General features: G+C 45.0%; 1 protein-coding gene across 9 annotated transcripts in view; it reads right to left on the bottom strand.

Annotated features, from left to right (window-relative positions):
* Positions 1-64: 64 nt before the first annotated feature.
* Positions 65-24,861, bottom strand: part of PIK3CD (phosphatidylinositol-4,5-bisphosphate 3-kinase catalytic subunit delta) — a 42,090-nt gene continuing 17,293 nt past the window's right edge. For 6 of the 9 annotated variants that reach the window (XM_090122937.1, XM_090122940.1, XM_031613569.2 and 3 more), the window contains exons 2-23: positions 22,412-22,575; positions 20,864-21,092; positions 20,160-20,389; positions 19,353-19,532; positions 18,574-18,723; positions 18,170-18,259; positions 16,942-17,163; positions 13,646-13,742; positions 13,116-13,246; positions 12,193-12,252; positions 11,826-11,993; positions 11,203-11,324; positions 10,900-11,043; positions 10,099-10,198; positions 9,068-9,246; positions 8,745-8,854; positions 8,091-8,169; positions 7,112-7,279; positions 6,565-6,688; positions 5,292-5,437; positions 4,494-4,626; positions 65-3,930 (exon numbers count right to left, since the gene is read on the bottom strand). In XM_090122937.1, coding sequence (XP_089979063.1) covers positions 3,793-3,930; positions 4,494-4,626; positions 5,292-5,437; positions 6,565-6,688; positions 7,112-7,279; positions 8,091-8,169; positions 8,745-8,854; positions 9,068-9,246; positions 10,099-10,198; positions 10,900-11,043; positions 11,203-11,324; positions 11,826-11,993; positions 12,193-12,252; positions 13,116-13,246; positions 13,646-13,742; positions 16,942-17,163; positions 18,170-18,259; positions 18,574-18,723; positions 19,353-19,532; positions 20,160-20,389; positions 20,864-21,092; positions 22,412-22,552 — 3,141 coding nt within the window. In that variant the 5' untranslated portion in view covers positions 22,553-22,575 and the 3' untranslated portion in view covers positions 65-3,792. The remainder of the gene's footprint in view (positions 3,931-4,493; positions 4,627-5,291; positions 5,438-6,564; positions 6,689-7,111; positions 7,280-8,090; positions 8,170-8,744; positions 8,855-9,067; positions 9,247-10,098; positions 10,199-10,899; positions 11,044-11,202; positions 11,325-11,825; positions 11,994-12,192; positions 12,253-13,115; positions 13,247-13,645; positions 13,743-16,941; positions 17,164-18,169; positions 18,260-18,573; positions 18,724-19,352; positions 19,533-20,159; positions 20,390-20,863; positions 21,093-22,411; positions 22,576-24,861) is intronic. The other 3 variants (XR_004169798.2, XR_016459335.1, XM_031613570.2) reach the window with 3 other exon arrangements.

The raw sequence follows: 24,861 nt of genomic DNA on the forward strand, positions 1-24,861 counted from the left end.
AGTAGAGTTTGGTTTTATTTTTGTTGATCTGTTGTGTGTAGGAGCAATGGGGCATCCATTGGTGTGCAATTTAATCCTTTTTTATTTATTTACAAAACACGTACCTAAAGCAACCAAAAAGTTGTTAAACATATGAACACACTCTTGTTACAGAACCATGGTTTCCTTAAAAAAATACTTTTCTTTTTCAAAGGCAACAAAATAAGAACAATCAGTTTATACAGAGTTAAAATCACAAAAAACATCTCTAAATAAATAGAAAGGAGTATCACGGAGCATATTTATAAAGCAGAAGATACTTATTTACAGTGAAACACAATATCTTTGAAAATGATTTAAGTTTTCATCTTTAGTACAGTTCAACTCTCTGGAAAGCATCAGGTGAGCTGTTGTGTAAAGCTGGAGACAGCAGCTCTTTGCTGCCCAGTGCAGCCATCAGAGCTCCAGTCAAGATGCTGTCCCAGGGGTGTACAAGGGAGGAAATCCACTCAATGACTCATCAACATTTTTACTGCTTGTAGGAAAGTCAGCTTTGTTGATGGCGTAACCTAGCTGTAAAACTGTGCTGAATTGAGACGCCTTTGGAATGGCTCAGCTCTAGTAGTTGATGCTGATAACAGCTTTGTTTTATTGCACTTTCACAATGGAAGGACAGATGACAGGAGCCACTGCTGCTTTGTACTTCTGTAAGCAGGTAGGAACTGCTGTGAGCCTGTGATCAAAGTACCTGAGCACACCCAAGGAGCCTGCTAGGTAAGACTGCCTTGCTGCAGCTGACACGGGATCCTGGCTTCCCTGCTTATAGCAATGTAAGATAATTGTGTTTATATTTACAGTTTTGTAGCATGTTTCTTCCCTCCCATAAGATTACTGTGGTTGCACTGCCTCTCAGCTTGCTTGTGGCCTGATATTTCTGCATGCTGTCTGCACCAATGAGTTAATTTAATAAGGAAACAGCAATATTTACCTAAAGATACAGCGAAGTTGTGTGGCCACAGGCACCTCTGCAAGCAGAGTCCAGGCACACCACCCCAAAGGAGGGAGCACAGTGCGTGTTGTGGTTTTATAATTTTTCCTCCCTACTGAGGAAGCAGTAACTTAAGTGTGTGCAGTATTGTTTTCTCACTGTCAGATTAGTATTCAAAGAGCTCTAAATTCTACAGTATTTTTTTCTAATAGCAAAGCAACTGAAAGATTGCTTTTGCATTTCCTATGTAGTCCTTAATTAGGATCTCTTCCTACCTTACTGTATTCTGTGACTGTGGCATGTTTTCTGTATTATTCCAATAAGATGGAGTGCAGAATGCTCAGTCTCCACGACTCTGAGTCTTAGCAAAATAAAAAAAGCACTGAAGAATTAGAGTAGTTGGCATCAACTGGCACTGCAAATAAGTTATCTTTATGATATTTAAAACCTTGGCTAAAAGAACACTGTGGATTACTCTCATAATTTGTATGAACAAATTTATGATTTGCAATTGTAATTACAAATATGGGTTTGAAACATGAGATCACTGACTGCTGTTCAATTTAAGGAAACCGTGAATTACAGCATAGACATAGGAAACAAACATATCAGAGAAAGTAATTATGCAGTGTTGCTCCATTCACTGACATAATAATATCTACTGTTACTTTCTACAGAGGTAGGAGTTGCTTTGAGGCAGTGTTAACTTAGATTTGTTCTTCATCAGCTGCACAGCTATTTGAACTCATGCTTTTAAAAAGCACTGGGCTTACCCTGCAGTACAAGGATGCTGTGTTTTTTCATTTGTTTTCTCTGAATTACAGGGCACCTCATTTTAATGCAGTAAAAAGAGCTAAAAGTCAAGAATGAGTTATTCTTAAGTCCTGGTTGCAAAAACAAATGAAATTTACCCCATAACAGGGAAGATGTACTGGGAAAAAATAGGCACGTTCAGCATCTGCCCTAAACTAGCTCTTTTTGAGGAAATGTTTGGCAAAATTAACTCAAACGAGGCATGAAAGCTTAAATTTACATGAGAGTAGTCCATCATTTGACATGTTTCTTGTTGCTTGGAAAAAAGGATAGGAAGTGCCTTTGTTTCTTTTTATCTACATGAGTCCTGTAAATTAACCATTGTTCAACCCAGGTCAGGGCATACAACTCAAAGAGCTAATTCAACTTCAGGGATGTCGGGAAAATCTGACAGTCATTCTTTAAAAGACAGAAATGGTAGCACCTCTTGAGGAACATGATGGTGTGCAGAACACAGGGAATGGAAGAGAAGCACCCCAAGGAACTGCTAAAGGAAGCAGATACTAACCAGACTGCTTATCTTCCAGCACGACCCATAGGCTGCAGCCTGTTTCATGCACCTCAATTTGCTCATGGGAGGCACTGAGGGACAGCAGTGGCTCCTGTTCATCTGTCCCTGTGGAACACCAGTGCTCAGAACTGCCCACCAGGTAAGGACATTAGCTGGAGACAAAAATACAACACAAGAGTAGAAATACGTGATTAACAGCACCTTGTGGGACAGGGGACAAATTTCCTTGGTAAAGAGACAAAGGCAGCTGTGGCAACAGCAGAAGGCTGGAACAGTTTGTCCAGTGTAGGTACCAGCACAGATGACTGCACCTTGTTCTTTGGCTGACCTCCCCACTCACAGGCTTTGCACCCCAGCTGTAATAACAAACAGAGCCTCAGCTGAGAGCATATGGCTGAAGAGAGCAGGGAACAAACTTTGCAGATGAACTGAGATGCAATTTTTCAGTACTAAACCCACTCATCTGGCACTCCTCTATCTTTACACAGGAAAGCAGACTGGCCAAATAACTTAAGCACAGAGTGGTACCATGTGTCCCATCTGACACTGTAACCCAGTGTTGTATCCCAGTAAGTACATAAGTGCAGGCCAATGCCCTCCATGTATGCTTTAGAGGGAAACCAGGTGGCAAAGGAGCTGTAACACCCCACCAGGAGGTACATTCAGCAACCTGTGGCACATGTCCATTGGCACAATGCAATTTTCATGTTTTCAGGCTTAAAAACAGAACAAATGCAGAAAACAAGAAGCTAGCTGAGTTTAACCTAAGGTCTGCTTTAAGTAAGCAAACAAACGTACCTAACTCAAGTTTAGGCCAACCCAAGCACCTCTTCTCGAGGCGTGAGATTTTAGGCAGCATCTCGGAGCTCTCTGGCCTCTGCAGCAGAGAGACAGTAATGTGATAGTATGGATTTACTTTTTAATTCTGTCACAGTGCAGAATAAAAAGTTTGTACAAGCTGGTTTCGGAGGAGATTTAGGCTGACCTACCTTGGTGTACGCTGAAACAGGGTAGGACGTAGTGAGTTAAAGCCTGAGCTGTAATGGTAGAGGCCTACAACAGCTGTGCTATAAGAGCCACAGCAGAGTAGCTGTTCAGTGTTTGGCTGAATTATCAAGAAAATAAAAATAGACATGTTAGCACACTGACTGACTTCAATGTATATTGAATCTGCCTGAACTCTTCCATTAGAAGATGTATTTGAAACTTAACGAGTTGTTAAGGATGTGGTCCATCTACCTACCTTTCACTGTTTGCAGTAATTTTATTGCCTTGTGCCTCTCCCTTGCCACACAAAGGTCTGGTGCAGGCATGATGAGGTGGCTGATGACAGTCCAACAACTTTCAGTTAGGCAGAAAGATGTGATCTCTGGGACCAAAGGTGAGGGATCTTAAACACGGCAACATTCATCAGTCTTCTAAAACCAGTCTACAATCGTTGGATTCAGTGCAAGTGGTTGTACATTCTCTTGGAGCAAGTGTGCAGGCTGACTCCATCCCTCTACTGTCTGTTATCTTTGGATACATTGTGTGCCAGCCAGTTCACTTTGGTTTTCCAGCTCTCTCGCAGGGCTTCATTAAACTTGAGTCTGAAGTGTTTCAGTGCCTCTTCATCCGTTTTACCAAGAGCTAGGGAATCCTGAGGGTAAGAGGCAGAATTCAGTGTAGCCTCACTTGAAGTACAACCAAACAATTAACTGCTAAACTACCAAAATGTTTACTTAAAAAATTATGTATTGAAAAGAGCACTAAATGGGAGACAAATAGCCAGTGGTTGTTTTAAACAGTTACCGAAGTTGCACAAGATTTTTCATTGCAATACACGTGTCCTACCTGTAATTTAGGAGTAAGGAAGCATTAGGTTTCTTGGTGCTCTTGTTCAAAGCTACTCTCTTTCAGATGGAAGAGCTAGGTTGTTAAATTTAAGGAGGCAAGCTGGAAAAAGGAATCACTGCCCAAAGAGCTGCATCCTTCCCTGCAAGCTGGTTCTACAACATGCTTTTTACCTCTGCAATGAAGAATCTGATGGATTTCTTCCCTGAGCACCAGTACCTGCCATTTCTGACATCCTACACAGGAGCCATGGACATTTACTCATTTTTTGCTGTTCAGGTGCTTTGAAGAGCTTTCCACCTTCTTCTCCCTGAGCTACACAACCAGGTATTAAAAGTTTCAGCCACACCCGGGTTCTGCTTTTCTTACCTTCAGGTACTGAATGTCCTTGGAGCAGCTGAGCTCTGGCAGGCCAGCAGCTTTCATCAGTGCAAACAGGTGCAGGAAGAGAGGACCATGGCGCCTCAGAATCATGTAGGCCTTTTCACAATAACCCCTGAATCTGTTCAGAAAGGAAGATGAGGCAAACAACTGAAGGCTGCAACACTGACTAATGGCCTTGCTTTATAAAATAGTGAGGCCTTTTCACTTGCTCCAAAACACAATCATTTATTTGTTTTGCTTTATGTATATTGAAATGGATTAAGTAATGTTTTTAAGTTATTCAGCTATTCCATTTAACAAGAGCTAATGGAATGCATGCTGCATTGGACTGTTGAGTCTAGACATCTCCACAGCCACTATAGTGGCTATAGTTCCAAGAATGTGGCCAAGGGACCACTACACCAGGCACAGACACGAGTGCTGCATTCTTGGCTTTCTGCTGCATAATGAGTTCTGACAACTCCAATATAAGGAGTTGGACTCCTCACATCATCAGTCCCTTTAAAAGCCTTCTGTACCCCAAATACTGAGCATCAGAAGGCAACAGTATACAGAATTACAGAAGACTACAGAAGGGTTTTGTTACCACAAGCAAGAGTGTAACATCCCAAATGCTTCCAAAATGAGTAATGAGCACTTTACGTTCATTTTATACAAACTTCTGTATTCCAGAATTGTTGTTATGCTGCTTTGTAGGTAGCTTTAATGGTGGAAATAGTGGAAGTAACTTCAGAGTATTCAGACCTTAAAAATCTTACGTCAAATTAAACTGCTAACCCTTACCTTTCAAACTTCTCACTGTTGTTTGTTTTTCCTTGCTGGATGACGTGCACAAAATCATAGGTTAAGATGAAAGGAACTCGTTCTCTATTAATACCAAATTTGGTCTTGAAGTTCCCCAAAAAGTGACCGAAATCAATATGGAACAGCTGGAAAAAAGGAAGAAAAAATTGTTTTCAGAATAGCACTGCTCCTCCCCTTAGTGTATTCAAAAGATAGGGACCATAGCATTTTGGGAGGGAGAAAACTGATCTGTCCCCTGGCACTCCGCTGGGAGAAGAGGCAATGTTTACTTGCCAAAATATTTTCTAGTGTAATTAGAGAGGTACCTGGCTGAAAAAAAATGTTTTTTTTTTTTATGCTGTCTTATCCTAACAGTGCAGTCTGGAGTCCCAGACAGCACGTGAAAATAAGATCTGTTTTGAAGTTGCTACCAAATGTTACTTCTTCAGGTACAGTTTCCCCCCAAAAAAAACCAAACAAACAACTATAAAGCAAGTGAAGCATTCTCATCACCAGTACAATGGGAAGGAAGGTCACAGCACAATCACGTACCTTTTGCAGAGCTGCTGTAAAACCCAAAACGTATACAAACCCCAAGCCTGCATACAGCAGAGCATCAGCTCCCCCAGGTGGACAACTCACTGAGCATCCCTGCTCTGAAGAAAGCTGCAGAGGCTTCTTCTCCTTCATTGTTTTTTATATTGTCAGAAGAGGCAATCCTCGATAAGGGCTGCTGCTAACCATAGCCCAGGAAGGGAGGTTACTGTCTTGTTAGTGAATGGCACAGTGGCTCTGCAGTCCTTGCAGTATCAGTGTGAAATTATAACCATACTGATCACATGCAATCATTTCTAGAAGTCTTTTTCCTAGGAAAGCTAGAAAAATCTTGGACAAGTAACTGAAGCTCTTACCTTGCAACTACAAGCAATCTGCTGAAGCCAAGTAAGTCTTCAGCCTGCTAAGTATAGTGCTCAGGTTTGTATCTGCAAATGATTCTAGGTCTGAGGCTGTAATTTCAAAATTAACAGCAGCCAGACAAGAGATTACGTTGACAGTTGGGTAGCAGTGACTCTTTCTTAGAGAAGAACATTCAAATTCTGAAGCTATATTTACCCTCTCCGTGATGGAAGCTATTGAGAATATTTGTCCAGTCCGCCTCTGCTGGAAGCTGCATCCCTTAGCAGTAGAATTGCACTGGGATATTTCCAACCATTGCTAAGCAGCATTCATGCACCTCTTCCAGTACTTCAACAGCAGCACTCAAGCCCCATACCTGGCCAGTTTCCCGGATCATGATGTTATCGCTGTGCCGGTCACCGATCCCCAGCACGTACGTTGCCACGCAGTACCCAGCACAGGAAAGAGTGAACTCCTCTATAGCTTGTTCTAAAGCATCACTGAAGAAAAAAAGACGAAAAGGGAATTTTACTTTGAACACCAGTGCTACACAGCTGGGAAAGCTGTTTTTAAGGATTTCTCTCACCCTTCAGACCTGCAGAAGGTAAGAGAATTCATGCCTGAATCACTTTCTGTAGCATTTTCCAGTCAGTACAGCCACCCATGCTACACAAGCAGCAGTTGGAGTAAAAACTATCCATAATTGGAGAGGTCAGGGTAATAATTCTGTCCCCAATCTTGAATAAACTAGCTCAGTGTTAACTCGATCCCTCTTACTCTGCTAGGCTGCAGAGCTGCCAGAGATCTCACAGGACAGGTTGGAAACATGCATAACTGAAGGAAAACATTGAGGAAAGCAGAAGCTTGTCTCTCTCTGGAAGGAAGTAGCAAAGCAGCACTGAGTAAAAGCTAAGTCCACATACCCTGGGTTCTTGGATTTCAGCCAGTTTAGCAGTGCATCCTTGTTGAAGGCCGCAGTGGCAGCCATGTTGCTCTTGTTCAGCTGGATGTTAGCGATGGTATCAGAATGCATGACTACTTCTATCAGCCCAGTCTTGTCTCCTGTGGAGAGGCAGCCATAAGGAGTCATCCTGCAGAGACGAAAGAAACCCTTCTGCTGAAATCTTGCCTGCAATTGGGCTGTCTCGATTTTCCAGCTTTCCCTTGTCTGCCATATCAAGAGCAAATTGGGAAAGAAAAACTGTCCTTTTGGCCTGAGCTTCAAATTGGAACCACTGAAAATCCTGCAGTTCTTCAGTGTGTCGAGCCAGCAGATGGAACCGCATCGCTGAGCACCCAACCACCTTCACCTCCTGTGCTTCAGAAGCATGAAGGGCAGCTGGGATGCACAGAAGACAGAGGATCTACCAAGCACTGATTTATTCTTCACATGGACAAAAATGCAGCATACCTATGACTTAACAGGAAGAAGAGCCTGATTTAAGCCCAATACCACTTATATCCCAACTTAACAGTTGTGCACCAGTTGTGCTAGAGTGTTGGCTCTAGCACCAGCCATGAACTTCAAGTTCAGTAACAGCACACATCACCAACTTCTGCTTGCTGCCAGGGAATTTCCACAGCCTCTGCTGCTGGACTGCATTTTAGTTTTGTCCTCCATACTTCATCCTTCCCTAAACCATGCTGTGTGGAAGCAGCTGCAGAGTTCTATCTTAAACTGCCTGCGTCCCTTCTCCCTCACAGTGCATTTAGTTGGGAATTTCCAATGTCCCAACTCTTCCTCCTCCCTTCTCACTGCATTTCCTACCCCTCAGCACCTTCAAACCTGACTATCTCAGAATACTGGACGGACCTGGCAGAGACAAAAGCAGCTTGCAAGCAAAACAGCTGTACCCATGTGATCTATCATCGCAGCCAGACATCTGTATGCACATTACTCACCTCAGGTCCAGACCCTCCTGCTTCCACAGGATGTCCATCAGCTGGATCATCTGCAGAGTCAGCATGTCCTGACGAAGATCTATGCAGCGTTACAAAGGAAGAAAGGTTCATTAGGTACCTCCCTATTTTCCCCTCCTGTTCTCTTGCATGCTAAACTTGTTCTGCCCTTGCAGCAGGATGCTAGAAGGGCCTTTGCCACCTCTGTCTTGCAAGCAAAGAATGTTTCCACAGTTGAATAGCTCAGCACCATTGTAAAGTTACTGCCACTCCGGTCTGAGTTGATCTATCTAATAGATAAATGCTGCTTCGCTTTGCCACAGCTCCTACCACAGCAGGCAGTGCAGCACTTCCCTAGAAGTGATGTCTGGCCACAACACGAGCAGTACCAACAGTCACCCTACAAGGCCCTCCCAGCGGGTTCCCTTTCACTGTGTGTGGGAGTATCCAGTTATCAGTAACTGGTACAACCATGCTAAAATATTTTACTGAAGGTGACAGCAAGTAAAATGCAGACCAGAATTTACTACACCTCCAGCTTTCTGTCAAACATCTCCAGCACACTGACATGACATCGTAAAGTCCACACTTAGGCCCATTCACCACAGTAAATACTTGAGACTATTATGCCTAGAAAGCACGTCCTTAAAGACTTACCATCTCCATTTTTAAAAATGATACCCACTCCACCTCCACCTGTTTCTTCGTTATTAAAAACAATCCATAAGGGCTTCATTTTGGAATCCATAAACGTGCACTGATCCACACTAGGGGAAACAAAAATACTATCAGTGTTTCTACCTATTAGAAATGTTTGCATCTAAGCTGCAATTTCAGAATTACTAATGGACAGAGAAAACATTAAATTGGAAAGTCTAAGAGCTGAGAACCGACTGCCATAAGAAAAGAGGGCCTCAGAGTAACCAGAAACCTGGCTGTAGTGCTGAGCAAAACCTGCAGCACACAGCTATCTTACTTACCAAACTTCAGTGAGGATAATGCTGGGGTTCAGAGGGGACTGGAGGTGGGAAAGTGCTTCGAGGTAAGTTTCCTGCTTCATGCACACATGCATCATCTCCTTGGCTTGAGGCTTGGTGGCCTTTGGAGAACTCAATTTAACAAATTCATTCAGAGCTTTCATCTTGCTGAGTGCTTCTCCCTGCAAAGAAATGGATGAAGAGAGTAGGGTTAACAAATAGGAAATGCCTGAAGAAAGTGCAAGAATTGGAAAAATCCACCATGAAGTGCAGGAATTGCTTGTATCTCTTATTTACTCCTCAACGTGTGGCAATTTCATGAATTGCAACAGAACAAATTTAAACTTTCTGTTTTGGGAAGCTTCATAATCAGTTGTGGGTATTTTGCTGGGCACAAATGCATTGCAAGGTAATGATTACAGTTCTAAAGACAAGGAATGATGAACAGCATCGAGCACCAGAGGAAGATGTGAGGTGCATTGGCTACAAGCATAAGGATGAGTTCTATAGCCCCTGCCCTATGGAGTTCTGGCTATCCAAAAGCATCACTCTGTCCTAAGAACAGACACACCATTAGTTTGTGGGCACATCTTAGCTCTGACTTCACGTATGCAGTCCCCCGTGTCTGAAGTAGCTACTGTGATCCTGACAAATGAAGGTTTAGAGTCAGTAATGAACAAAATTACCTCCACATGGCAACTGAAAGAAAGAATGCACTGCTCCAAATCAGGCAGTGAATTTTAATTATATCCTACTAAATGGCAATTCATTCAACTCATCTAATAACAGCAGTCTGAGCATTTCAAGCCATCCTAGACAAATCTTGCAGTTTGGGACATGTGGGGGTGAGTAAGAGATGAGCAAAGTCACACATGATGGGGAACTCCAGGCTCTTAATAGGATATGCCAAAAACAATATAGCAGCTGCAAGGCTCTTTCTGTATTACTGATGACATTAAATTGAAAAATCGAAGAGCTGAGAACCAGCTCCAAGCAACAGGGATGACAACCTTATAGCTAAAAGCAATTCTTACCTGTTTCATCAAAACCTTCATATGGTGGGTGCTGCCTCTGCAATATGCTTCCAGGATCAAGCCAAACCTCAAGGCAACTGCAGGGACGTGCATTTCTGACCTAGAGGAACAAGGGAGGTTAAAGCAAACCTGACTACCACAGCAAGTGCCTAACTTTCCCATTCATGCCAGCACAAAGCATGCATGTATGTGTGTGGGGGGGGGGGGGGGATTTGGAGGAGATGTTAGCTGCTGTTTGGGTTCTATGCAGTAGAGAGGGAAAAAAGAAAAAAAAAAATAGAGATATAGTAGAAAGACTGCTTGAAGTTGTGAGACATCTTTGTCAATGATTAAAATGCTAACCACTTAATTGAGAAGATTATTTAAGGAGCAAGGATGATTCTGAGCCTATGGCTCAGAACTGGCAAGTGGCCAGGGATGTCCAAAGTAAATTTCTACACTGGGCATACAGATTAAGAGTTCCAAAAACAGAAGCTAAATCCAACCAACACAACTCCCCTCTCTGCCGCCTGGGGAAGAACAAAAACAAACAAACAATCCAAAACCAATCAACCAACCAATAAAATTTTGTGTTATTCAGTCTCTCAGATAGCAAACAGCAGCTCCTGGGGTTTGGTAATCATGTCAGCAAAATCCCATCAATGCTTTGGTGAAAGATGCCAGCCAACTGCCCTTAGATAAATACCCTGGCATCCACGTGTGCCAAAGTGCTTGCTATCTCATTTCACAGCGCTGTGAGGAATCCAGTAAACCCTGGTCTCACTTGATTACTAAGCAATAGCCCAAAACATCTGCTCTTACCTGAGGTGCCAGAACAAGAAGTGCCCGATCTTACGGTTGGATAGAGCCCTGTCCAGCAGGAACTTGGTTAATTCACAGTCTAAGTAGGATTCATACTTGAGCACCTGGACAAGCTGCAGCAGATATTGGAACAATTCATGATCTCTGTGGACAGAAAGGGAACATAAAAGATAACCTCATCTGTACTGCAATGAGTTACAAGAACAGCACAGAGAAGGCTGTCAGCCTCATTCACGGTCCTCCTCCGCAGCCCTGAGCACACACAGAAAGGAGCTCTGCAAATCCCTCGTGGTGAACACTTACGTCAGCTTCTTTAATGAGTTGATTGCAAAGGAGCCAACATAACGGTCAGGGAAGCTAAAATCCAACAGCTCCAAGGCATTCAGGACAGGCAACTCTGGCCAGCTCTGAAGCAGGGAAATCATCTGTAATTAAGAAGAAAAAGGAAAAATTAAGACTGATTAGAAGTTCTACTGCTGGAAGAGCAGATCCTTTGTGTGCTGGGAAACTATCCTACAGATAGACTACAGATGCCTCAGAATCAGTTTGCAGACATCACACCAAATACCAGTCTCTGGAAAAAGCATTGTTCTGCAGCATAACAGTGTAGACTGGAAGGGGACCTTTAGAGGTTCCTGTTAGAGCTCTGGCAGTGAGTATAGATGGACACTGCCCCTAACTGACAAGCAGTGGGGCTGAGACAGCACACAGAGCCAAACCTCAGCTTGACTGGGTGCCACTCAGCATACAAAGGTGTTCAACAGCAACTGGGAGAGAATTTTGCTGAGCCCCAGTGATGCCAAACCCACCTGCACAGGGGCACTGCCAACCATCTCTGGTTAAGCTGGCCTTTCAGAGGTAACAGGGGTACAGACACAGAAAGATCAATTAAAGATGTGCCCTGCTGCCAACTCCAGCATCCTCACCTGCGCCACATCTTCATGCTTGTTCCACTTGGTGATGGTAAGGAGCTTTGCCAAAGCTTGTGGATATTGGTCCCGGATATCATGTCTCATCTTCCACACCAGATCTTTCTCATGCTCATAGAGCTCCGTGTGGCTCCTCCGCTCCAATATTTCCTTCAGTTGCAGCTTCTGCTCATGGGAATCACAGCAAAGAGCATACAGAGGGCTCAGCCTCAACCAAAGGCCTCTCTCAGCCCAGAGAGATGCAGTAAGGCTGGGGTATAGTGAAAAATGCTGGTTGGGGGTAAGATGGAGATATGACTTAATCTAGGAAGCCAGGCTTGCACACAGCCTGCACACAGCAGAAAAGCTGATGCCAGAGACTCACCTCCTCTGGATCTTCTGGTGCAGAGCGGGGTTGTTCTCCATTCCTCCCCAACTCCAGCAGCTGGAACACAAATATAGGTTCTGAGAAAGGCTCCTCATTTCCTTTGTACTTCCAGCCTGCCGTCATTTCAGGCATTTATGCTGCATTAGAGACTCGTCACATCTGAAGCAGGGAATTGCCCCTCTCACAGCCCTGATGTAGGAAGTACACTCAGAGGTACAACCCAACTGCACGTGATGCCCCTTTCCCCAGCAGTGATGAGAATCAAGGTCCTTCCTCCCCAAAAAAGCACATCTGCACACCCACATGGTCCTTGCACAGAACACTTGCTCACTACACTCCAGGTTAACAGGATCCACGCCAGGTTCCTACAACTGGCATGTGCTTTCCAAACTGCTGCCCAAGGAACCTCGCATGCTAGGAATCTGTTAAAGCTGCTAAGCCAGAACATGCATCAAGGATGAGTCCCTGGCAGAGCAGATCTCCGTCCTTTCCTGCAATGGGTACATTTCTCCTTCCACTTCAGAAGTGTGGCCAGCTGTAGTGACAGATGGAAAATTCTCATACCACACAGCATGTTATCATTCTGTGCTGAAAGGCAGGGAGCTCTCTCCTTTCACTCATCTTCCCCTTATTTTTCTTCCATTTTATAGAGCCCAGTGCTGCCTCCAGTTTAAAGGCAGCTCAGTTAAATCCATTTGCAAACAAATGCCCGTGGATGAGAGCAGCCTTACTTCAGGAATTCAGAGCGTGCAAAACTATTCGTTCAAAGATCCATTACTAATTAACAGAAGAGGTCATTTTTTCTATTTTCTATCCATTAATCAAGTTTGTTTGTATCTGGTCTCTGCAGACAATTGCCCAAAAGTGTGTGCACTAAAAAGCTAATGTTTGCCTCTCAAGAAAACATCCGTGTTCCCTACCTGCTCAAATGATGGATAATACACAGGATGCGATGCAATGTTGGGGAAGCAGATGAGTAAGGCTGCTGCACTTTCTGTGTTGGGGTTGCACTGCACTGTGCCCATGGGGTTCAGAAGTTCACCTTTCTCATCTGAAAAGCAAAGTACATAAATCCATAAATCCTAATTGTCTGAAGCTTTGGTCCAGAAAGCAGAGCACAGGACTGCTTCCAGCTCTGTCACTGCCTGGCCCTGAGCAGGTCACTTCATTTTCCCAACCTCTCAAAGCACTGAAGTATACACGGCATCTTTAGGACTGCAGCAGCCTCTTAAGTCACGTGTGCAATGCCAGGTAAAACAAGGCCTTCACCTTGGCATGGCTATAATACAGAGCAGTAAAGGTACTGGAACTGCTAGCACAGAGAGGTAACGCAGCACCAGTATGCCACTCCTGCAACCTACTGGACAGCAATGGAGAATGCAGGGCAGATCCTATCTTTGTGGCAGAAGCTAGAGACAGAAACACACAGCAGCATCAGCTCCTGACATACCTGGGAAGGATGACCACATGTGCAAGCAGCACTCCCCTGTTTTCAGCTGGTCCTTGTAATCAAAGAGCATGACATTCACCCAGGCAATGGGGCAGTCCTGGAAAGCAGAGAGAAAAGCTTATGTGAGTGCTGTATTTGGAAAACTGAGGGAAGGAAAGAGCAGCAAAAGAATATGAGATATCCTTATGCAAAGCAAATCCCTCACAAGAGCCAGGACTAAAAAGTTATATTATCTCCTTAATTTCTTCCAAGTCTGCAAATTGCTGTACAGAATACAGCAGGTGGGTAACTTTCCATTCTAGAGCGTCTAGGCGTCCCCTCAAAAAGATGCTGGAAAGAACTCAGCCCCAAAGCAGCCATGCCTGCTGCCTACCTTTGACATTCTAAAACACATCCTGAGGACATGTTTTAGATAGCATCAAATTCAGATAGTTACTAGTGGGGGAATGGCGCCAAACACTCCCTACAAATGTCTGAAACTTCATCACCCAATATTTTGCAAGCTGAAGATTCTCTAAGTTTCCAATATAGCCTTAAATTGTATACTCAATGATATTTGAGGGAGCCACATCTTATATCCTTTATGTATTTCAAGGCTTGAGGGGAGAGAGAAGAGCCTCAATTTTGAAACAGGAAAGTGAGTTAACATGCCCTCAGAACACCAGACAGAGAATGCAGAGTGTATCTGATAAAAGGAAGAAAAAATGTTGGCTCCTTTTGTGCAATAATGAACACTGCCTACCTACAGATGACAAACTTTATGCTGCCAATCCCAACCCAACCCTTTCACCCTCCTCCCAACAAGAAGAAACAAAACAACACCACCACCACCCCACCAAAATCACCCAACTAAACAAACAGAAAAACCAACACCCAAAAGCCCAAACCCAACCCAGTCACACAAGCCAGCCTCATTTGGGAGGTGCAGGACTCCAGCAAGTAAAGTGAGTGGGACATGGCCAAGAAAGAGAAACCATCTCCCTGCCACCAGAGCAAACAGACGTATTCCACAAGTGACCTAAGATTTCCTGTGCTCAGGTTCCTCAAATGGAACAGTTTGCTTCATATAACAGTTTAGCAAAACCAGCATTTCACTTGGCTGCTGAGAAAACAAGGCTTCAGTGAACATCAGCACAGAAACTGACTTGCAAAGAGATTGCGAGACCAAATTGCAGTGAGACACACACAGACTGTGTAACATTTGAAGGGATTCACATGGAGGCATCTTGTTCCACTGAGATATCCTAGAGAATACATCAGGCTTGCCCCGAGGATGCACCAAACTTGATGGAGTTAGCTGTGTCAGCATCTCTAATGAAACAAAATGAATCACTTCCAAGCGACCTCTCACAAAGCTCTGGTGTTGATTTGATTAGACTAATCATCTTCTGTAAAATCTTATTTGAGACATCAGCTTTCAGACTGCAGGGAAAAGCTACACACCCCACTGCCAGCAGTAACCTTGTCTAACAGCCTCTGTATGACATCAAACCACAGCACAAAGCCTGCCAAAGAGCAAGGCGAGATTTTGGGTGGATAAAGTCCAGCAAAGAAACGATTCAGCATCATAAGGACAGAAATATCTCCTGCATGACTTACAGAAACACTGAAAGCCAAGCAGTGACATTAAAGCTCTGACTCATCCCAGCCAGTCTGCAGGCTCGCCTGTTTTTGTGATAATAAATGACTTAGTCCCACCTATCTGCTCTGCACAGTCCACACAGACAAACAACATGCATGCATTTAACCCCTGAGTACTTTAAGCAAAGCAAGCAAAAAGATAATCTAACAAAAATCAGGGCGTGCTTTGACTGGGACCTCCAGTTACCAATGGTTCTGAATGAGATCTGGGCACCCCACTCAGAGCTGCAGCCCAAACGTGTGATCAGCTCCACTTCTGCAAAGCTCAGCTCCAGCAAATACCATGACTTCAGAATAAAAGCTCATCAGAAGGCACCATTTTTCCCCATTACAGAACACACATGAACTACTTCTCTTAACAACCCAGCTAACTGAGCCGGTCTTGTTTTATCAATCAGAGCAGTAAAATTTCCTCCTGACTGCCTCGAAACTGAGAATTGCTCCTATGTGACCACAAAAATGCAGCCTGTGGATGAATGAGACATTCTGTTCAAGGCAAGCCTCCAGCAGGAACTGGAGTTCTGCTATCCTTCAGTTGTTTTTTTTTTAAAAAAAAACCAAATGAACACACAGAAAGAAAACAATAACAAGGTGAAAAGGTTGGTCCTGATCTCAGCCTTGAGATGTTTCCAGTCTGAAGCCTCCAACCTGGAAACTGGTCCATGCAAATAGGACACGTGGGTCACCTGTTGCTCCCCAGACAGTAAAGCACTGTAACCCTGAGAGCCTTACTGATGTCAACACAATGAGGCTCAGCTGCCAGCTGTGAAGAGGAGCTGGGAGAACCTTCATAAAATCTTCTGTGATTGCATTTGTCAGTCCCTCATTTCTCTGCACTCTGGAAAAGTTACCGTGACTAAATCCTCTGTTTAAAGCATGGTAACTGTGTTTTTATGGCTGCAGAAACACTCATTTACAGAGGAACAGACACATTTGTTGCTCACAAAGAAAACTCACATACAAAGAGCTAGAGGTACCATGCTTACTTAAGGTGGGAAACCAGCAATTCCATTCCACTTAGATCTTCTCATATTGAATTATTGTTATTAATGGGTTAGAAGTTTTGAAATAGAGGCAAAGAAATTGAGAAATATCACTGCCTCTCTGATTCAGAAGCTCAGCACAAGAGCTGCCAAAGTGATGTGACGCTTCCCATCTGCAGTTTGCAGCACCTGGACAATAGCCTTCAAAGTCCTACCCTTTGCTTTTACCTCTCCTACAGCTCTGCTGCAACTGGTGCTTACATTACTCATGTTCTTCCCCATTCTTAGCTGTTAACTTGCTCCACAGAGACTTGCATAAAACACCTTTCTAATAAAAGAGGATGTAGCATAGAGTAAGGCTTTAACCTTGACTGCAAAACAAGGAAGTTGTGGAACAGCAAAACAGCAAAACTAACAAATGATTCCTCTTTGTGCACATTCTGATGTTGAGTATGTTTCTTAATAGCTTTTCTGAAGAAGAAATTACAGTTAAAACATCCTTCCCTATGGGCAGCCACTCCTCAGCTTCCTGTTCCTGCTGAGGAAGTTACTGGTGTAACTTCTGTAAGCTCTTTTATTCACAAAGTCACCTGAAAGCAATGGGCACTTGGCACACAATGGTGCCCTGCAGCTCTGGCAAGCCTGGCTCAGCCTCACGTTGGCTTTACTTACAGCTTTCTTGGACTTCTTCTTGGTGGATCGTGCTTTCTTTGCCTTCTCAATGACAGCATAGAGTGCGAAGCAGAGCCGTGCCATACGAGGAAGATCACAGATATTAATATCGAAATCCAGCCTCTGCTTCCACACCGGCTCTGAGCACACGTTCACTTCAGAGCTTGACACCGTTTTGCACAGCATCTCATTGCCATGAAAGAGACCTGCCTGCACCACCAGCTGAGGGGAGAAGAAATAAGAGAATACCATGAATCCACAGGGACTTGACCTGTCTGCAAAAGACCCATGATTAGAAGCAGAATGGGACAGGGAATCCACTCCTGAAAACAGGATGCCCTACTCCTGTTTCTTTCCTCTGATTTACCAAGACTCTAAGCCCCTTAATACCCAGTTTTACTCCACTTCAGGAAGAGCGCTGTTATCTTTTCACTTTATGTAAACTTGCAAAAGCATTGCAAAACGCTTGGGTAATTAATTGGTAAGAACAATACATGTTTCATCCTGGGAAGCCAAGCAATATAAATATTCAGCAAACCTCACCCACTGAGATGCTGCAAAACCTCAGGAAGCTGTCACACTGAAAAAGCCAGGCAGGCACCAGGAGCTGACCAGTGCATATGCCAAAGAGAAAAATCAGCAGCACACAACACCCAAACACTGGTTTGTCACAGCAGGCCTGCAATGCAATGCCAGCACATTTGTGTCTGCAACCTGCACTGCTCCTGCAGCCTGCCAGACTATGGTACAGCTGGCAGGCCAGGCTCATCCCCAGCACGACCTCCTCTTGCAGCACTGCTAGCTAACCCAAATCACAGGACACTCCCCAGGAAAAGCTCCCTGCATTGTGCACTGTGTCTTAACTCCAGCACTCACAACATCTCCTATCATTCCCTTCTCAGAGCTGGATTTCCCCTCTTCCACTTCCCTGCATCTCCACACCTCTGTCAAGCAGCATCACTGCAGAGGAGCAGCTGTTTGTTACTCACAAACTCTTGCAAGGGAATGCACTTCTCTGCTGCTGAGCTGTTGCCTAGCAAGTTCCCTTCCCCTTCCTGTTGCACTGCATCTTTGGAACTACCCAAGGGCTGAATGAAGCAGAATGGAGGCTCACGTGAGATCAAGCTGTCAGCCTCTGCTTTCCTCACCACAAACAAACAAGACAGATGCAACTGGGAAAGCAAAAAAGCCAAAACACAAAATGAAAACCCAGAACTGCAGTACCTACCTTCATTCTCTCATCTGCATTGACCTTGCTGCCTTGCACTAGCTCAATGTAGAAAGACTGCTCCAAGGACCAGAGAGAACCGTAGTTCGGCTAGAAGGAGGAAAGGGTCCTGATTAGAAATAGATGCAAACGCTTCTCAAACCAGCAGCAGTTCTCATCACTATCACATGCTTTTGACCCCAACACAAAAGAGCACTGCACTGCAGGTGAGCAGTATTCTGTCACAACTAAGGCAGGTATGGAGGGATCTGGAATGCTGACTGGAACCCTCAGCCCTTAAGTCCTGGAGAATAACCTGCCCCAAGAGCAGAGGGGAGAACCAGCTGCCATTCCAAGACCAATATTAGCATCTCCATCAATATACCAGATAGCAGGGACCTGGCTCAGTCACTGTGCCCTTTTACCTTTTTCTTAGGGAGTGGGGGAGGCTTCACTGCCATCTTTGGGGGGTTGGCAATACTGTTGATCTGCTCATCTCTCATAGCAATAATAGTGGAGGAGTGTACCATAGTCAGGTGGGGCGTTAAGCCTCGGTGCAGGCAGCTACGAATGTACTGCAAAGAGAGGAGAGAGTCAGCATGGATGAAACAGAGTCAGGCAGGCATGAGAAGTCAAGCAAATCAGAACTGCTGAAGCAGAAATAGGTGACAAGAAATTATGGAAAGGACACGGCAACAACTAAAATTCCATTTTAATGTACTTCCCCTTGTTTTTTTTAAACCAGCATCTCCCTGGTCTCACATTGCCATCGCCAAGAATGTGACGTGCCTTGCACCTGACATTTCATCAACTGACTCAAAAGGCTGCGCTGGGGAAAACTGCTGGGGATTCAGCACCCATAGCCACACTTTGCCCTGCCAGGGGAATGCAGAGTAGGGAATTACTTGTTCAACTTTCAAAGGGCAAACCTCTAGACCACCACGAAAACAACAACTATAAGCTATAAAGACATTTACGCCACTCTTGGCACCCAGCAACAGGCTTAGATCCAAAACCATAAGGACCTGTCAGGTTGCTAGAAGCATCCCTTGCCTTAAGCAGCATCCAGGTCTTGCCATCAGTGTGCTGCACTCCTGTAAACAGCAATTTCTCCTTGTCGGAGGACATGTCTCAACCCAGCCCCCCGCTAAAGAGTCCAAAGGGGAACAGACTTTCTTTTATCAAAGCAAGACAAAAGGCTCACCTGGAACTGGTACAGGGGGTAGTTCCCGTAGAGATATTCATACTTCCCATTCACCTGCAGTGTGTAGTCCTCCGGGTTCTCCATTGTCTCATGGCGGAAGACAGTAGCCTGCTTCTTGACAGCATAGCTCATTAATGTGATGGGGAACTCATTTGGGGAGATCTGGAAAGTGAAGCTCTCCTACAACCCCAACAACACAGCACGGACTGTCAAATACCAGCAAAGAGCTGAAATCAGCACAAGAAGCAGCAATAGCTCAGCTGGGAGGTAACAAGATTCCTGTTACTGACAATAAAGGGAAGGATAGCAAGGCCAAATTATCCCCCTCTCACCCCCGAAGCAAATAAGTAGGGATGTTTGCCAAACTGGGCAGGAATACATTTCAGCAGTGCAAGCACAGGGCTGGAAATTAACAACTAAGTCCAGTATAAACACGACCACTAGTACATGTGGCTGGTAGTTACCAAAAATAAAATAAAATCTTCCTACTGCTATTCCACCAGCAAAGCAGATAATGGCTGGGGTCATCGTGCTCAAGCTACTCTCTCCTAGAGGTTCCTGCTTCATGCCCAGGCACAACATGCAAAACTCACATTAACCAAGGGCAGCAGGCAAGAACAGGGCCCCATAGGCAACACAGACCAATGCCTGCAAGCAGTCTGTGCCGAGCTGGCTTCTGTGTTTCTCTCTGATCCATAAGCAAAAAGCTTTCCATCATGTCTGCATACAGCAACTTCAGTCACCAGCTAATTGGTACCCGAGGGGAAACACAAACAAGTTAATGCCACAGAAAAATTGGTGCTTTACCCCTCCAGACTGAAACTTGACGTTGACAAAAATGTTCTTGGTGGGTGTGTGCAAGAGTCCAGTTCCAAGGCCTTTGGCCATGGGCTCAAGCTGCAAGGGAAAGTTGTACTCCATCCAAGCTGCCCAGCTGAGCTGCTGCCGCTTTGCTGCTCTCTCCTCACAGAATTGGCACATTTTGGTGCGGAAATCATTCACCTCTGGATCCTGCACAGAGTCAAATTCGTGCAAACCTGTGTGGAGGTTAAGAAAAAAAGATGAAATAAGCACTTGTACCCCGTGGGGGATTAAGCTGGTGATAATCAAATGACCGTGAAACAATCTTCCTAAACACATACTTAATATTTGTTAAAAAAAAAAAAAGAGTCAAGTCAGCCAAGCTGCTAGTAATTGCTCATTTACTCTGCACAACTGCAGGGAGTAAATAAGCAACTGCTATTGTGGAGTAAAGACACAATGCTATGTCTCTCTATCAGAAGGAAAAACTGCCCTTCTTGCATTTCCATACACACTATTCCCTTACTACAAGCACCACAGAGAAGTCTTGCTTAAAGTCTTGCTTATAGTCTTGCTTATTTCATCTACCACGTCAGCAAGATTCCATTGCCATTCCATAAATAATAATGCCACCTAGGACAGAGGCTTCTATCACCCATGGCCAGCAGTCCTGCCACGCTCCTGGTGAGACCTGTGATGAGGGAACTGACCTTTCCCAATAAGCAGGCTGATTTGGGAGTTAATAAGCTTCTTGACTCTGTCACCTTCTCGAGCCACGAGCCGCAGGACGGGCAGGAAGGGCTGGATGTCACAAAGGCGCCGCTGCTCATCCTCCAGCTCCTGCTGTTCAGCTGTCTGGTTGATGCACGTGAAGACGTAGGCCTCAGGATCACTGAGCATATGGTAGAGTGGCTCATACTGAGCGTGCTTCCACACCACCTGGGACAGAGCAACAGCACAGTGAAACTTCTGCTGCACTGCCAGAACCTCACCTTCCTCCTCCTGCCGTCCCACAGCCTCACTCTCCACCTTCTCTCAACATCCCTGCACCTGCAATCAGTATTTTCAGCCAAGTGTGGCAACTCCAACTCCTGCTGAAGATTTGGGTAATAGATCTGGGCGGATTTATTTGCAAGTGCCTTTAGCTGACTTGCTTTTCTCTTCTGTGCTTGTTCCAGGCACAGCACATCTCTTGACCTCCGTATTTAAATAACTCCCATCTGAATACCTGGTGCCTGCTGACTGAGAGCCTTGTGAAACAGAGGTATTACAGGAGGGAAAAGCAGATTAAGTAATTCACCTCCAGTAACGTGAAATCTGTGACAGAGCCAAGAGCTTTTCCCAAGCCTTCTGAACTCCATCGAGTGCTCCCAGCGGGTGACGCTTCCACACGACTACTGATATTCTACTCCTCTGCTCCCTTCCCAAGAACACGCTGATGGGCCTCCGGCTGACCCAGTAAAACACAGAACTGCAACTTAACAGCTGGAACCAATCAGCTCCACTTGCCTCTTATTTATTTATTTACTTATTTTGGGCCTGAAAACTGCAGTATGAGAAAACCGGGAATAATCTGGCACCGTGCTTCTGTCCCTTGTGATCTGTGACTCATCTAGGCCAGGTTGCTGCTGCAGAGAAAAACCTTCTCCATTCTATTTTCCTTCACTTTCCCCTAACCGCACTTTCTGCCCAGGGAAATAAGAAAGTATCATTTCTTTAACGCATGGTTTCGCAACAGCATTTCATCCCTCAAATTAAATTCCCTCTGTCACTTCTCAGTTTTCACCGTTCGGTTTCTGTGATGCAAGAGGTGGCAGGGCTGACACGCTGAACACTGAGTCCAGCACCTCAGTTTGCCTGTTTGGAGCAACCTCTCTTCCTTGAGTCTGCATAGACAAGAGCACTGCTAACAAAAGATCCAGTGCTGGTGACTGGCTGGCTCGGGGAAGCAGCAATCAAAAATGCTACCCAAGCCCTGTTTTGCCAGCTCATGTCTGCACTCATCCTGCAGCCACTCAGAAACTAATTCACACCTCAGTACCCAGTGAATAAAGCCCAACTCGTTGGCAGCACCATCAGCACCCTGCTGCTGGCAGCCTCAGCAGCTAGATGTGCATTTAGAGGCTCTCACAAGAAGCTCTCAGAGCAATGTATTAGAAACCCAGCTTGCACTAAGACCCAACACAGATGCTCACACGCTGCCAAAAACAGACTCCTTGTTGCAGGAAGCTGCAGATGAGAGTGACCAAGGCTGTTACCTGTTTGATGGTGCCCAAGCTGGCATTGCAGGGCACAGAGAGGTTCAAGTATATGCCTGTTGGCAGCAGAAAGTCCACCTGGATGTTTTGGTTTTCCCCCTTGGACCAGAATTCCATAGGGCAGTAAATGCCCGGGGGCATCCTGCTCACTGCTTAGCTACGACCTGCAAGAAAAGAGAAAAAAAGTCTGCAGCTTCCAACTACATAAGGACTCCTCAGAACACAAACCTGTGCTGGGCTTTGCACAGAGTTAATACCCAAAAGGACCCAAAGAAAGGAAGGTTATCAGATCTTCCACAGCTCAGGAAAATTGGCACCTCAGTTAAACTTCCAGTCCAGAGCCTTTAAGCCACAAAAATATTCTTGCTGCCGGTTCTGAGTCTGCATGCATCATCCTTAAAACAAAACCAGACAATATTCCACTGCATAACCCACCTCTGAAAGTATAGGAAAAGCGAAATCTAAGGCCAAGGCAACCACAGCAAGTTTGTTAATTCCATCTGCATCCATTCACTTTCCACTTTCAGGTACAAACAAGGATAAATGCACACGTGAATGACTAAAACAAAAGGTGTTCAGCAGAGGCCCATCGTATGGTTCCTCTCTTAAAGACACATAATGCCAAAGTCAGAGGAACCCTCAAGCTCCATCCATTTGTCCGCACACAAAATACTACAGCAATATAAAACCCTGTTTCCTCCGACTCTTTGCTAGTTCTAAATTCATCCCTGCACATGCCCTGAGCAATTCTGACAGTCACTTATCTTCAGCCTATGAAAGCAGTATAAAAACTGCTAACTTCACGACTTAAAACATGGCTTTGCAGCTGTCAGCTGGTGTACAAACTTAAGACACCAAACAACATGCTGCTGAGGGTTCGGGTCTCCCAAATCATGAAGTACTGCTGGCAGCTCCTCGTGAGCCAGCCCTGTGCTTCAGCACGACAAGGAGCCCAGCATCTTATCTGCAGCGCCGGGGAGCACAACACTTCCCCACCAGCAGTGAGGTAAGGATTCCCAGAAATAAGAGCTATGTTTTATCTGTCCTGCTTCCTCAGCACACATGCTGTATCACACACAGACCGGATACAAAGACCACAAAACCACCCATGTGCCTTAAAAGGGAGGGAAGTAAAAGGGGGAGGAGGCAAGGTCTACAAGTTTGAATAAAGCAAAACAAGCTTTTGCCTAGTCCTCTGCTCATTAACAATAAAACCAGCACATTTGTACAATATCTGCTGCCTCAGCCCAATAGCAACAAAAGCAGCAAACTGCCATCACCCTGCTGACAACCAGAGACACAAAGCACAATAACAGCCAAAGCTGCTTCGTCCTGCTGAGGATTTCTGCCTGATGCAACATCCCATCAGACATGAAGCACCGTGCCTAAGGCTGTGGCATTCCGAGGCCAAGTTCCAATCCCTCAGGACCTTGTCTTTCCAAAGGATCACACATATCTTGGGGTGTATGGAGATTTTGCCAACAGAAGACGAGGTGGATATTCCAAAGGAATGCAGAGTTGCAATGAAAATCAAATCTCTGCAGAGTGTAACAGACACATGTGAAATTACCTGGTCGGTATTTAACAAGCCAGCAGCTACCATCAAACACTCTAACACATCTCCTATTAAAAATGTATTAAGTACAACTCTGGTGTTTACAACGTAGAACTGCTATTGAAAGAAGGGGGGAAAAAAAAGCAACAGGCCATCAGATCACAAAGGGAGCAGTGTTCCACAAACCCCTGTGAGGCTGCTGCCTTGCACAGACACGGAAGCTCGAACGCCTACAAGCAGATGACAGAATTACTAAACCCTGGAACTACAAAAAACACCTTTCAAGCTTATAAGAAGTGAGTGGTACGGAGCTTACAGGTGATGGGTGCAGTGTGGGAGACAGCAGGAAACTGCTTTCATTGCAGGCATCAAGTGCAGGGGGAGGAGACCATGGGAAATTCTACACACACACGTGCTCGGCAGGTTTTTAGCACACAGTCAACACGTGTAGCAGAGGTGAATCAACCCTGTGTGCTCACAGATGCAGTCAATGAACCTTCTGAAGGTATCTGAGCTCAGGCTTGGTTTTTTGGTGGCGGTCACGGGGTAAAATACCACACACTGTGGGGAAAGGCAAGTTATTTGAGCACTGATGGACTCTTACAAAAGCAAGCCACAAGTTTCCCTTAAAGAACAGACTGGGAAAATTCTCAGAGCGTGGCAGCATGGCCCCCAGGTGTGCAAGCAAGTCACACCGTGATGGGAGGAAGGAGCACTGGGGGGGCTGCCCTGGCAGAGCCAGCTGGATCCCTGCACCCAAGTGGCAGTCACCCAGATTAATGAGACAGAAAAAACGTCCTGAATCTGCTTAACCTTATGGCCTAATGTAATAATTCCCAGGATGTGGATGCAACCAATAGATGCTCGTGGTGGGACTGGCCTTAGCAGCCCTGCT

Source organism: Phasianus colchicus, chromosome 22 (assembly GCF_987193195.1).
Source record: "Phasianus colchicus chromosome 22, bPhaCol1.hap1.1, whole genome shotgun sequence".
In the NCBI taxonomy this organism is placed as follows: domain Eukaryota; kingdom Metazoa; phylum Chordata; class Aves; order Galliformes; family Phasianidae; genus Phasianus; species Phasianus colchicus.